Below are 13,810 nucleotides of genomic sequence, written 5' to 3' on the forward strand. Positions count from 1 at the left end.
CATCTAATTATGTCTACTGTACCCCAAATTCGACCCAGCAAGGCCGATTTCAGCGCTAATCCCCTTGTCGGGGGTGGAGTAAGGAAATCGATTTTAAGAGCCCTTTAAGTGGAAAAAAAGGGCTTTGTTGTGTGGACGGGTGCAGGGTTAAATCGATTTAACGCTGCTAAATTCGACCGCAACTTCTAGTGTAGACCAAGGCTAAGAAGCCTTGGTCTGCTGATTACAGGTGGCTAAGCCCAACATACATTTGGGATCGAAAAACAACATATTAAGAGGAAGTATGGTGATTAAAGCACAGGACTGAGTGTTAGAAATCTGGGTACCATTCATCGCTGTGGTGTTACTCAAAGTGGCTCTGTGAAAAATGGTATTGTGTGGTGGTCCACCTCCTGTCTCAATGACTACATCTCAAATGTGCTCAGTTTACAAACAAAAGGAGAGGCTTACTATTTGTGTGTGTGTGTGTGTGTAACTGTCAGCACTGCAACTGTGAATTCAGCTTGAGATCTGAGAATCAAACTGCATTCTTTAACTTGTGCAGCTTCAGTAGTACAAACAATTTACCACTCATTTATACTAATGCACCCCTGTTGTCTCAGATTTTGCCCTTAGTTACAGCTGTCAAACCTTATTGCCTTTAGTGAGGATTGCGCAAGTGTAGCTAAGGAAAATAGCTGACTCCTCAGGGTTCCAGCGACAGGTGACAGCCTCGCACACAGGGTGGGGGGACTGCCTCAGGTGAGCGGCTGGGGGTTTCCCATTTTCTCTTTGGGAAATATGGTTACCCTGCAGCTTCCAGCTCCCGCGGGCCCAGAGGTGGAACCCCTCAGCTCCCAGCCACCACGGTGGTGGGGAGAAACAATGGAGCCTCAGCAGCAAAAGCCACAGACAGGTCACGGCTTCCATGAATTTTTGTTTATTGCCCGTGACCTGTCCGTGACTTCTACTAAAAATAACCATGACAAAATCTTAGCCTTAATTATATGTAACCTAGACACAAACATAGGTAATTCCTTTCAACTGACCAAGATGGTCAAAATCCAGCACTCATTCCACAAAATATCATTACTGTAACCCCAGGGTGTGCAAATGGTGCACTGGGTGCTCTAATGCTGTAGGGCAACTTAAATAGATCTCTCTTCCCTAATAATGCCTCCTCACTTCTATCTCTAGACACAAGTATTAACCACAGCACCAGTCTTTATTGGATAGTTACAAATGTATTAATCACAAATATAGCAGAATCAATTTATTAGTTGGGGTGGGCTGTGAATTTTTAATAGGATTGTAAAAGAAATAATTTTAGTTGGAAGGAAATATCTAGTGTTTTATTTGAGTGCATTTGTAGCATGTGGCAGAGTAAGGATCTGGGACTTGGCACTCCTGACTTCTAGTCCCTGTTCTGCTACCTAATTGTTGAGTGGCCTTGTATGGCTATTAAGGGACTTGCCCCTCAGTTTACACATCTATAACATGGTGTAATATTTGCCTGCTTCACTGGAGTATTGCGTAACTGATATTTGCAAACTGCTTTGAATCCTGAGATTAAAGATAATTATTCAAGTTTGAAGTATCATACTATGATGTCAGTATTTATGGATTTACTTCAGTACTGTCTTCTCTCCTTTTGACTATCATTTAGGTCCTAGTGTAATTGAATCCACTGCAGTAACAGCTAAATTGAATAACTTAAAGGTAAGAACTGCATTATATTGTTACATGGCAGGCACTGATGACTTTATTTGTTAAAAAGCATTTTATTAGTTTACACACATGCTTAAGAAGTCAGATTTTAAATGGAAAATTCTATTTTGGTATATCTGTGTGTTGTGCTTTCCAACTTGCACGGGAATTCAGAATTTACTGGCTAAATTTTCTCAGATTAGTGCTTTATGCTGCCTCATGAGTAAAACTCGATCTCCGTGACTTCTGTAGTGGCTGGTGTGCTTGACCCGGGGGCCGTCTGAGCAGCTTGGGTGGCCCATGGGCCAGGCGCACTGGCTGCTGCTGGAGCAGTCTCTGCTCCCCCCCTCCCCCCCCCCCCCCAGCAGCAGGACTTTGGGTGTGGGGACGCTCAGGGCTGGGGATTGGGGTGCAGGGCAGTGCTTACCTGGAGTGGGGGGGGGGCTCCCCTCCCTCAGCTCCTAGCTCCATGTGCTGCCTCTGCTGGCTAGCACCGCCCCTGCAGCTCCCTTTGGCCGCAGTTTCCAGTCAATGGGAGCTGCAGAACTGGGGCTTGGGATGGAGCGGAGGCAGCAAGTGGAGCTCAGGAGCTGGGTAGGGAACCTTCCCCGCCAACCCCCCTCCCCCCTCACCTATGGTGTCCCCCACGCCCCCCCAGCAACCTCTGTGCCCCTCCCCCCCCCCCCCAAGCACCAGCCATGAAACTCGCCATCCCACCCGCTGCTCCCCCTGGCCCTCAACCCACTGCACCCCCTGGCATGCGCACCCGTCACGCCACCCCGGGCCGCGTGTCCCCCTGAGCTGCTCCTTCTCCTCCCCCCCCCCCCCCAAGTTTTAGTCAGGGGTATATAGTAAAAGTCATGGACAGGTCATGGGCCGTGAATTTTTGTTTACGGCCTGTGACCTGTCCGTGACTTTTACTAAAAATACCTGTGACTAAAAAGTAGCCTTACTCATGAGTAGCCAGAATCAGTTTCTAGTCTCAGTTAGTTCTTCTCCAGGCTGGTAATTTAGGGAGACCTGTAATAGGGCAGAGGCCAACCAAAGTGTGGGATTCCCTTGAGAACCCATGCATTGCTCTTTAGCCAAGAAAGACAACCACAGTGTGCATCCGTAAGGTAGTGGGGTGGAGGGGAAATTGAAAGCAGAGAATTTAAAAAGTCCTCAACGAGGACTAACACCCCCACATCCATTTTCCATTCTGTCAACTGGAAGGAATGTTTTTTCTTGGCAATTGTTCGCTGGTAAGTGAAAGATATGAAGTAAACACCAGAGATCTGGTTTCCTAAAAGCAGCCTTCACATCCTCACTTTCAAGGCTCTGCACTTTTCCTGCATCTTAGCTCTTGTTTTTTTTCTATACCCACTCCAGTCTTACCTTGGGCAGTAATCTGATGGGGTATTTGGGACAGTACTTAAATTGCTTTGAAATAATAAAGTTGTATGTTCAATTTGTTGAGCCCTAAATGTTCTACCTGTGCTCTCTCTATTTAACTTGCCACCTATGTATATTTGTTTTAGAGAACAGAAACCATTCTTACACAGGTTTCAGAGTAGCAGCCGAGTTAGTCTGTATTCGCAAAAAGAAAAGGAGGACTTGTGGCACCTTAGAGACTAGCAAATTTATTTGAGCATAAGCTTTCGTGGGCTACAGCTCACTTCATTGGATGCATTCAGTGGAAAATACAGTGGGGAGATTTATATACATAGAGAACATGAAACAATGGGTGTTACCATACACACTGTAATGAGAGTGATCACTGAAGGTGAGTTATTAAGCAGGAGAGTGGGGGATGGCCCACCTTGATTATCACTACAAAAGGTCCCCATTTCCAGCAGTTGACAAGAACATCTGAGGAACGGTGTGGGGTGGGGAATAAACATGGGGAAATCGTTTACTTTGTGTAATGACCCATCCACTCCCAGTCTTTATTCAAGACTAAGTTAATTGTATCCAGTTTGCAAATTAATTCCAATTCAGCAGTCTCTCGCTGGAGTCTGTTTTTGAAGTTTTTTTTGTTGAAGAATTGCAACTTTTAGGTCTGTAATCGAGTGACCAAAGAGACTGAAGTGTTCTCCGACTGGTTTTTGAATGTTATAATTCTTGACGTCTGATTTGTGTCCATTGATTTTTTTACGTAGAGACTGTCCAGTTTGACCAATGTACATGGCAGAGGGGCATTGCTGGCACATGATGGCATATATCACATTGGTAGATGTGCAGGTGAACGAGCCTCTGACAGTGTGGCTGATGTGATTAGGCCCTATGATGGTGTCCCCTGAATAAATATGTGGACACAGTTGGCAACAGGCTTTGTTGCAAGGATAGGTTCCTGGGTTAGTGTTTTTGTTGTGTGGTTGCTGGTGAGTATTTGCTTCAGGTCTGTAAGCAAGGACTGGTCTGTCTCCCAAGATCTGTGAGAGCGATGGGCCGTCCTTCAGGATAGGTTGTAGATCCTTGATGATGCGTTGGAGAGGTTTTAGTTGGGGGCTGAAGGTGATGGCGTTCTGTTATTTTCTTTGTTGGGCCTGTCCTGTAGTAGGTGACTTCTGGGTACTCTTCTGGCTCTGTCAATCTATTTCTTCACTTCAGCAGGTGGGTATTGTAGTTGTAAGAATGCTTGATAGAGATCTTGTAGGTGTTTGTCTCTGTCTGAGGGGTTGGAGCAAATGCTGTTGTATCGTAGAACTTGGCTGTAGACAATGGATTGTGTGGTGTGGTCATTCAAAAACCAGTTGGAGAACACTTCAGTCTCTTTGGTCACTCGATTACAGACCTAAAAGTTACAATTCTTCAACAAAAAAACTTCAAAAACAGACTCCAGCGAGAGACTGGGGAATTGGAATTAATTTGCAAACTGGATACAATTAACTTAGGCTTGAATAAAGACTGGGAGTGGATGGGTCATTACACAAAGTAAAACGATTTCCCCATGTTTATTTCCGCCATCCCCCTCTCCCCCCCGCACTGTTCCTCAGATGTTCTTGTCAACTGCTGGAAATGGCCCACCTTGATTATCACTACAAAAGGTCCCCGTCCCTCACTCTTCTGCTTAATAGCTCACCTTCAGTGATCACTCTCTTTACAGTGTGTATGGTAACACCCATTGTTTCATGTTCTCTATGTATATAAATCTCCCCACTGTATTTTCCACTGAATGCATCCAATGAAGTGAGCTGTAGCTCACGAAAGCTTATGCTCAAATAAATTCATTCTTACACATTTATTGTACCCAAGTGAGCAGAGGTATGGCAAGGAAAAGCCAAGCCTTTCTCTTCTACCACTGCTCCTTGTAATCTGTGAATCTAGACCACTATGATCATCTTTCTAGTCTGACCTCCTGTATAAAACACAGGTTTCCCTGAATTAATTCCTGTTTGAATTAGAGTATATCTTTTAGAAAAACTTCCATTCAGAATTTGACCTACTTCTGCTTGCAGTTCGTACCTATCCATTTCTTGTTTCATGGTTTTAAAAGGAATATAAAAGTTTTAGAACATCCAAGGGGAAATGGCTGCCATTTTGATACAAAAGATTGAATGAGCTTGACATGTAGCAATCTGATGACTAAAACGCCGATTCTTGAAGTGTAGAGCTAGAAATAAACTACTGTTAGTACTTAATTTGAAAATATAAAACTGTATTTCCTTTCTGTACTTACATTTTCTTTGTTTAACTGTTTGCTGCTGCTTTTATTTTCTTTAAATACTTTTGTCTCTTCTTAATTCAAAGCTACACAAACTCTGTGTGCTGATAAAATGAAAAGTATTCGAGGGTGGTGTTCACACCACCAGCACTGTACCAAGAACTGATCATTTAATGGATTAAAAGAAAAACATGCTTTTCTGTCAGAAGTGTAGAATGGTAACAGAAGTATTTATTCATTGCATCTCCAAATGGCTAGTGCAGTAGGATGAATGTGAATTACCTCAAATCCTTCTTGTTTTCTTCCAGATGAGGCCATTTAAATTAAATTCAAAACCGTTGTCTACTTACAATCAGCAGCTGTGGCTGACGTGTGTGATTCAGCTGGATCAGCCTAACGGTAAGCACCTTGTCCAATTTATTATTTCAGAAAACTGATGTTATCCTGGAATTTTATTACAGTAGGTATAACAAGTCAATTACGTTTACAGTAGTTGACCTGTATTTCACTTAGCTGTCATGTATATTCTCATGTAGTTTTACCTGGATCCAAAATGCATGGAAAAAACCCACCCATCACAATAAATATGCAGAACTTGACCTATTAGCTAAGAAAGTAAGGGAACGGCTGCAGGGACATTTCAAAGTTGTTTGTTTTTTATACTTTTTGCTAAAGCAGTAATGGGGTGTGTGTGTGTGTCTGTCTGTCTGTCTGTCTCTCTCTCTCTCTCTCTCTCGCTTCCTCTTTTGGGTTTAGACTAGTTGATGTTACAAGATACTGATCCTAGATTAACACTCAGATTCTCAAATCACATTATCAGGTATTGCTAACTGCACTGAATACCACACTGACTTTAATGGGAATTCTTGCCCAAGTCAGGAATGCAGGATTTTTCCTCTCTACTGTAGCAAAGCATAACTGGATCGGTTTCAGTGAGCTGGGAGTATTGGTGCATGTAGTAACTCTATTTGAGATTTCATTTCTACATTTGTTTTGGACAACAGCCTAATATTTTTCTCTTTAATTACAGAGTCCAGCTTCAAAACAAATGTTACTATGACAGTTAAAATACGTGGTGTAGAAGAAAATGGAAGCTCATCATTTATTAATAACCAAGTTTACAATCGGACGAGAATACTGAACTGTGCACAAGTAAGTATCTTTTTGGAACAACACTGATTGTAAAGTTTATTCTTCTAAAACTACTCGTGCATGGTAGATGTGGGGAGAGTATCTGATAAGGAGGCCACAGGGGAAAACCTGCAGTAAGAGTTTGTCTACATTATGCTTGCAGTTGTGCTAGTAATACTGTGTTTCTTGGATTTTGCTAGCAAGGTTGTAAAATGGCTTCGTCCAGCTGTGTGGCATGACTTTTGAGATCCATAGTAACCAAACCAGAATATAGACTACTTTTCAGGTTGTCAATAGCATGAATGGAACTGAATTACAGAAAAAAAAAAATCCCCATCCACCCTGGGAAAATGGTAAAACTCAGCTAGTCACAACTGTGTTTAAACGCAGTTGCTGCTAGCACTGTTTTAGTATTAATATGGACAGATCCTAAATGGAAGAATCAGAATGCTGTAATATAGTCACTGCCTTGAGTTTGAGACAAAACATTATTTAAGTGTATTCATTTAAGGTTTTAAAGTTCTAGCATCCCTTTTCTCCAGCATCTAAGATATGAGTTAGTTTAACTTAGAGCCATCAAACTATAGCACCTCATGAGTGAGACTTTCTTTAGAAGAAAGATCTTAATTACACAGTGAGGACCATATATCATAATTAGGGCCCTACCAAATTCACCATCCATTTTGGTCAATTTCATGGTCATAGGATTTTAAAAATCGTAAATTTCATGATTTCAGCTATTTAAATATGAAATTTCATGGTGTTGTAATTGTAGGGGTCCTGACCCAAAAAGGAGTTGGCTGGGGGGGGAGGTCTCAAGGTTATTGTAGAGTGGGTTGCGGTACTGCTACCCTTACTTCTGCGCTGCTGCTGGTGGCAGCGCTGCCTTCAGAGCTGGGCAGCTGGAGAGCGGCGGCTGCTGGCTGGGAGCCCAGCTCTGAAGGCAGAGCCATTGCCAGCAGCAGCACAGAAGTAAGGAAGGGTTGGTATGGTATTGCCACCCTTACTTCTGCACTGCTGCCTGCAGAGCTGGGTCCTCAGTCAGCAGACGCCACTCGCCAGCCGCCCAGCTCTAAAGGCAGCAGTGCAGAAGTAAGGGTGGCAGTACCATACCAAGCCTTCCTTACTTCTGCCCTGGTGCTGATGGGGCGCTGTCTTCAGAGCTGGGTTCCCGGCCATCAGCTGCTGCTCTCTGGCCACCAGATCTGAAGGCAGCGCAGAAGTAAGAGTGGCAATATCGCGCCTCCCTCCTAAAATAACCTTGTGACACTGCCCCCCCCCCCCCCCCCCCCCCCCCCGCAACTCCGTTAAACAAAGAAAACCTAACGCATTTTCTAGCTAGATTACTTACTAACTTTACAGGAGTTGGAGAACTTGCATCCTTGATCTGTTTCCGGCAAAGGTATCACAGAGACAGACAAAACCATTTGTCCCCCCTCTCTCAAGATTTGAAAGTATCTTGTCCCCTCATTGGTCACTTTGGGTCAGGTGCCAGCGAGGTTACCTTAGCTTCTTAACCCTTTAGAGGTGAAAGGGTTTTGCCTCTGGCCAGGAGGGATTTTATAGCACTGTATACAGAAAGGTGGTTAACCTTCCCTTTATATTTATGACAGTCTTAGTGAAATATTTCAAATATTTGTAACATGTGAGTATGTTAAGAGATGTTCTGTCTCTGCTTAGTCACTTTGTCTCACTTACACGTGGGCATTCTGAACGGTTTGAATGTCTTAAGTCAGTCTAGATGCTGCTTCTAGTTTTCTGGCTTGTGTTCCCCTCTACAAGATGTAAAAAAGAAAATAATAAAAAAATTAGGTAAAATGTTCAAAGGTGCCTAAATGACTTAGGAACCCAAATCCTATTTACATTCATTGGGTCTTTAGGCTCCTAGTCATTTAAATGCTTTTGAAAGTTTCATGCATTATCACAACAGTATTGTGCATCTTCTGTTTCTCTTGATTCTGTTGATTCACTTTGACAGCAACAGAGACTGGAGGACAATCTGGCATCTTTCATAGATTCTGTGGCTAGAAGGGACAACTGTGATCATCTAGTCTGACCTGCATAACACAGGCACTAGAACTTCCCTGAAATAATTCCTGTTTGAACTAGAGCATATCTTTTAGAAGAACATCCAATCTTGATTTAAAAATTGCCAGTGATAGAGAATCTTCCACAACCCTTGGTAAAAATTGTTCCAAAGATTTATTACCCTCACTCTTTCAAGAGTAGTCTCTTCCAAAAACCAGTAGAGTGTCTATACTATATACATGTTGAAAGTTAGATTAACTTTGGATCTTACCTGAGTAACATTGAACTCTGGATGACTAGTCAGGACCAGTGGAAAAGATAAATGTCATTCACCTGACCAGTGTCTGGAAATTAGTATCTTTCTACCTAGACTTCCATTGCTAGTTGTGAAAGGAATTGAAGTACCAGAGTGTATCTCTTCCCCTGCATTCTTCTAGTTCCCAGCACTGTTCTGGGAGATAGCCACTGAAATGTCACAGCTGTTGGAGTTAGAAACTTGAGCAGGGTGCAAAGGTATATTTGTACTGCAGTCTTGTTGGTTGAAATGGAGACTGCTTGCAAATGGGCAGACTTAAGAACATAAGCCATGTCCCTTTCTTACTAGGTATAGATAGGGCCCTACCAAATTCATGGTCGTGAAAAATGGATCACGGCCTGTGAAATCTGGTACCCCACCATGAAATCTGGTCTTTTGTGTGCACTTATCCTATTTTTAGGTGACAAATCTGTGGAACTGTCATTGAGGTGTCCTTAGAGGAAGTTTTGGAACAAATTGGTAAACTAAACAGTAATAACTCACCAGGACCAGATGGTATTCACCCAAGAGTTCTGAAGGAACTCAAATGTGAAATTGCAGAATTACTAACTGTAGTCTGTAACCCATCATTTAAATCAGCATCTGTACCAAATGACTGGAGGATAACTAATGTGACACCAATTTTTAAAAAGGGCTCCAGAAGTGATCCCAGCAATTACAGGCCGGTAAACCTGACTTCAGTACCAGGCAAACTGGTTGAAATCATAGTAAAGAACAAAATTGTCAGACACATAGATGAACATAATTTGTTGGGGAAGAGTCAACATGGTTTTTGTAAAGGGAAATCATCCTCACCAATCTACTAGAATTCTTTGAGGGGGTCAACAAGCATGTGGATAAGGGGGATCCAGTGGATATAGTGTACTTAGATTTTCGGAAAGCCTTTGACAAGGTCACTCACCAAAGGCTCTTCAGCAAAGTAAGCTGTCATGAGATAAGAGGGAAGGTCCTCCATGGATTGGTAACTCATTAAAAGATAGGAAACAAAGGAGAGGAATAAATGGTCGGTTTTCAGAATGGAGAGAGGTAAATAGTGGTGTCCCCCAGGGGTCTGTACTGCGGGCCCAGTTCTATTCAATATATTCATAAATGATCTGGAAAAAGGGGTAAACAGTGAGGTGGCAAAATTTGCAGATGATACAAAATTGCTCAAGATAGTTAAATCCCAGGCAGATTGCAAAGAGCTACAAAAGAATCTCTCAAAACTGGGTGACTGGGCAACAAAATGGCAGATGAAATTCAATGTTGAAAATGCAAAGTAATGCACCTTGGAAAGCAATCCCAACTATACCTATAAAATGATGGGGTCTAAGTTAGCTGTTACCACTCAAGAAAGAGATCTTGGAGTCATTGTGGATAGTTCTCTGAAAACATCCACTAGGTGTGCAGCGGCAGTCAAAAAAGCTAACAGAATGTTGGGAATCATTAAGAAAGGGATAAATCGTAAAACACAAAGTATTGTATTGCCTCTATATAAATCCATGGTATGCCCACATCTTGAATACTGCATACAGATGTGGTTGCCCCATCTCAAAAAAGATATCTTGGAATTGGAAAAGGTTCAGAAAAGGGCAACAAAAATTATTAGAGGTATGGAACGGCTGCCATATGAGGAGAGATTAATAAGACTGCGACTTTTCAGCTTGGAAAAGAAATGACTAAAGAACGATATGATAGCGGTCTATAAAATCATGATTGGTGTGGAGAAAGTGAACAAGGAAGTGTTATTTACTCCTTCTCATAACACAAGAACTAGGGATCACCAAATGAAATTAATAGGCAGCAGGTTTAAAACAAACAAAAGGAAGTATTTTTTCACACAACACACAGTCAGCCTGTGGAACTCCTTGCCAGAGGATGTCGTGAAGGCCAAGACTATAACAGGGTTTGAAAAAGAACTAAATAAGTTCATGGAGGATAGGTCCATCAATGGCTATTAGCCAGGATGGACAGGGATGTTGTCGCTAGCCTGTGTTTGTCGGAAGCTGGGAATGGGCAACAGGGGATGAATCACTTGATTACCTGTTCTGTTCATTCCCTCTGGGGCCACCCGGCATTAGCCACTGTCAGAAGGCAGGATACTGGGCTAGATGGACCTTCGGTCTGACCCAGTATGGCCGTTCTTATACTATACAGATTTCACGGGGGAGACCAGCATTTCTCAAACTGGGGGTCCTGACCCAAAAAGGAGTTGCAGGGGGCTTACCAGGTTATTCTAGAGGGGTTGCAGTATTGCCATCCTTACTTCTATGCTGCCTTCAGAGCTAGGCACCTGGCCAACAGCCACCCATCTCTGGCTGCCCAGCTCTGAAGGAAGCACCCTGCCAGGAGCAGTGCAGAAGTAAGGGTGGCAATACCATGTCATGCCATCCTTACTACTGTGCTGCTGCTGGCGGCAGCTCTGCCTTCAGAGCTGGGCTTTTGGCCAGCAGCCGCCAGTCTCCAGCTGCCCAGTTCTGAAGGCAGTGCCACCGCCAGCAGCAGCAGCGGAGAAATAAGGGTAGCAGTACTGCAACCCCCCCTACAATAACCTTGCGACTCCCGCACAACTCCTTTTTGGGTCAGGACTCCTACAATTACAACACTCTGAAAATTCAGATTCAAATAGGCAAAATAATGAAATTTATGGTTTTTAAATTCCTCTGACCATGAAATTGACCAAAATGAACCGTGAATTTGGTAGGGCCCTAGGTATAGATGATAAATTGGGCAATTACTTGAAAATTACCACAGCATGGTGAACTAATCTGCTGGATAACCTGGGGAAACAGTGGATTGAGCAAAGACAGCCTAGAGCACTTCTGCTGCTGCTGAGTTGTTGGAGCATTTAATTGCTCATATGTTTACAGTTTTTGGTTTCATAGGTACAAAGGCATATAAATATCCTTCACTGAGTGCTAACCTTCTTTGGAAAGGTTAGAATTTTTCTGATGTTCTCCTTAGCTCTCTGACACTGAAAGAAAGAATAGCACACAGACAAATCTAAAACTGTCACTTGTTTGGGGGCCCCACTATCCCCCAAAAAAACACTGTTGGTGGTTCTGTACGTTTTTAGTTGGCTCTGGAGAATGTGATTTCCTTGTGCTGTATATTAATGTGGGTTAAGAAGTGACCCACATTAACATTTTTTAAAATGTCAGTATAAAGCTCTCCAATCCTTTGCTTTGGTGTCCTCGGCAGAACCTCATACCACCTCAGAGCCAGACGGTCTTTTAGTACTTTTAATCTGTAACTATCTCAAAGTGAAAGAAAACACAACAGAAGACATCAAAGATCAGAAATTTATAAGACATTTTAAAAAAGCAGCCACTTCTTAAAGAAAGCTTTCAAGTTTTATTCATACATCAAAGAAAAAAAAGGCCCCTTTTTGTCTTTTACAGGTCATCTTTTAAAAAAAAAATCAGTGGTACCAGGAGACCTTACACTTGGATCCGTTTCTACTGAGAAATAAAGCTGTATTTTGGCTGATGGGCAATTGACACCCACTGAGCTTTTACTTTGTCTGAGTGCCTTAAATAAGTTTCTTTGGAATCTCTCTCAGATCTCCTTATTTGTTTTTCCATTATAACTTTACTATGTTAGTCATTTTTTTGTAATTGAATCCTATTGAGGTGTAAGCCCTTAAATATAAATTACAGCATAAAGCTCTTATGAGGTATTCTGACTCTACTTTGTGTGTTCATAGAAATGTGCCGAAATCATTGTGGTTCACCTTGGCTACCTGACTTACACTCAGTATGAAGTCATTGTTGGTTTTGAGGATCTGAATAAGCTGATGTACCCCATCAAGAATGTGAATTTCACAGTAAGTGAACAGTATCATGCTAGCAAAAAAAAAAAAAAATCTTCAGTTTTAATTATTGTTGCGGAAGGCTACTTTAACCATAGTAAAATGTACGTCATTTCTCTTTTGAAGGTGAAACACTTGCACAGAAAAAGTGTGGAGGCTAAGGCCCTATCCTCACTGAGATTGTAAACATACTTTATTTGCCGCTGTCGAGGTTCTAGCACTATTTCTCTGATTACTGTGGAGAAGGACTCTTCTGTCAGAACTGTTATGAACTTGTGCTTACCTAGAGCAGTGGTCTGTAGTGCTGTTCTCTAGAAAAGAAATCTTTATCAGCACTTAGAAAGCCATACTAAGACCCAGCTAGCAACAGCTGTTCAAACATGATTACAGCTAGTACAGTTCGGATTAGTGTGGATAAGGAAAGCCTGTTCAGAAAGCCATTCTATATTTTCTTACAAAGCACACCATTGAAAAGAACTTGAATGCATATGTGAAACCCTTGTCTTGTTCTTACAGCTCTGAACTCAAGCACTGCTAAGAAATAACTGTAAAATGGAAAAGCCTCCTGGCTATGATCATACAAATAGGCAATCCAAAAATTGCATTTCTGTCATTCCCATGTTCAACTGAGTGCAGTGTTAGAATCTGAGGGCACAAGAAATGTCTCATTTAGATAGGTTAATATGTGAATTCAAATCTTACATCCCCAAACATATACTGGCCTTTTACAACTGTTATGGTAGGTGTATTGAGGTTAGCAGGATTTCTCCAGACTTTCCAAAAGCATATGGGGTTAGAAAATTATCATTGTAGGAAACTCTTGATTGGGTTGTTTTTGTTTGGGTGTTTTTCCACACACAGTGTTGGGCAGAAAGGGAAAAATGCACTCAAGACAAGCAGAGACATTCTTCCCTGAAGAAATATGCTGAGTGTAAACCATAGCGTATAAAGGTGACTTGCAAAACAAAATGTTTACAGGACTTCACCAGTTTGTGCTGAGTGACTCCAAAGCCAATATACAAAAAGCAACTTTGAGGTTGACCCTGCCTGTGCTGCTGTGGTCTGGGTGTATGTTCCAGCAGTGGACGCTGCGCTGTGGTGTTCCAGCGTATAGCATTGTGTGTGTGTGTGTGTGTGTGTGTGTGTGTGTCACAGCTGCTAGCATGCAGGGACCTAAAATGAAAAGGGAAAACGTTAGTTTTTAGTTCTTTAT

General features: G+C 42.3%; 1 protein-coding gene across 6 annotated transcripts in view; it reads left to right on the forward strand.

Annotated features, from left to right (window-relative positions):
* TMEM181 (transmembrane protein 181) overlaps positions 1-13,810 on the forward strand; it is a 56,997-nt gene that overhangs the window by 23,077 nt on the left and 20,110 nt on the right. For all 6 annotated transcript variants that reach the window (XM_037895069.2, XM_027821577.3, XM_043544275.1 and 3 more), the window contains 4 exons: positions 1,646-1,698; positions 5,641-5,731; positions 6,363-6,484; positions 12,493-12,612. In XM_037895069.2, the coding sequence (XP_037750997.1) occupies positions 1,646-1,698; positions 5,641-5,731; positions 6,363-6,484; positions 12,493-12,612 (386 nt within the window). The remainder of the gene's footprint in view (positions 1-1,645; positions 1,699-5,640; positions 5,732-6,362; positions 6,485-12,492; positions 12,613-13,810) is intronic.

This window comes from Chelonia mydas, chromosome 3 (assembly GCF_015237465.2).
Source record: "Chelonia mydas isolate rCheMyd1 chromosome 3, rCheMyd1.pri.v2, whole genome shotgun sequence".
NCBI classification, from domain to species: domain Eukaryota; kingdom Metazoa; phylum Chordata; order Testudines; family Cheloniidae; genus Chelonia; species Chelonia mydas.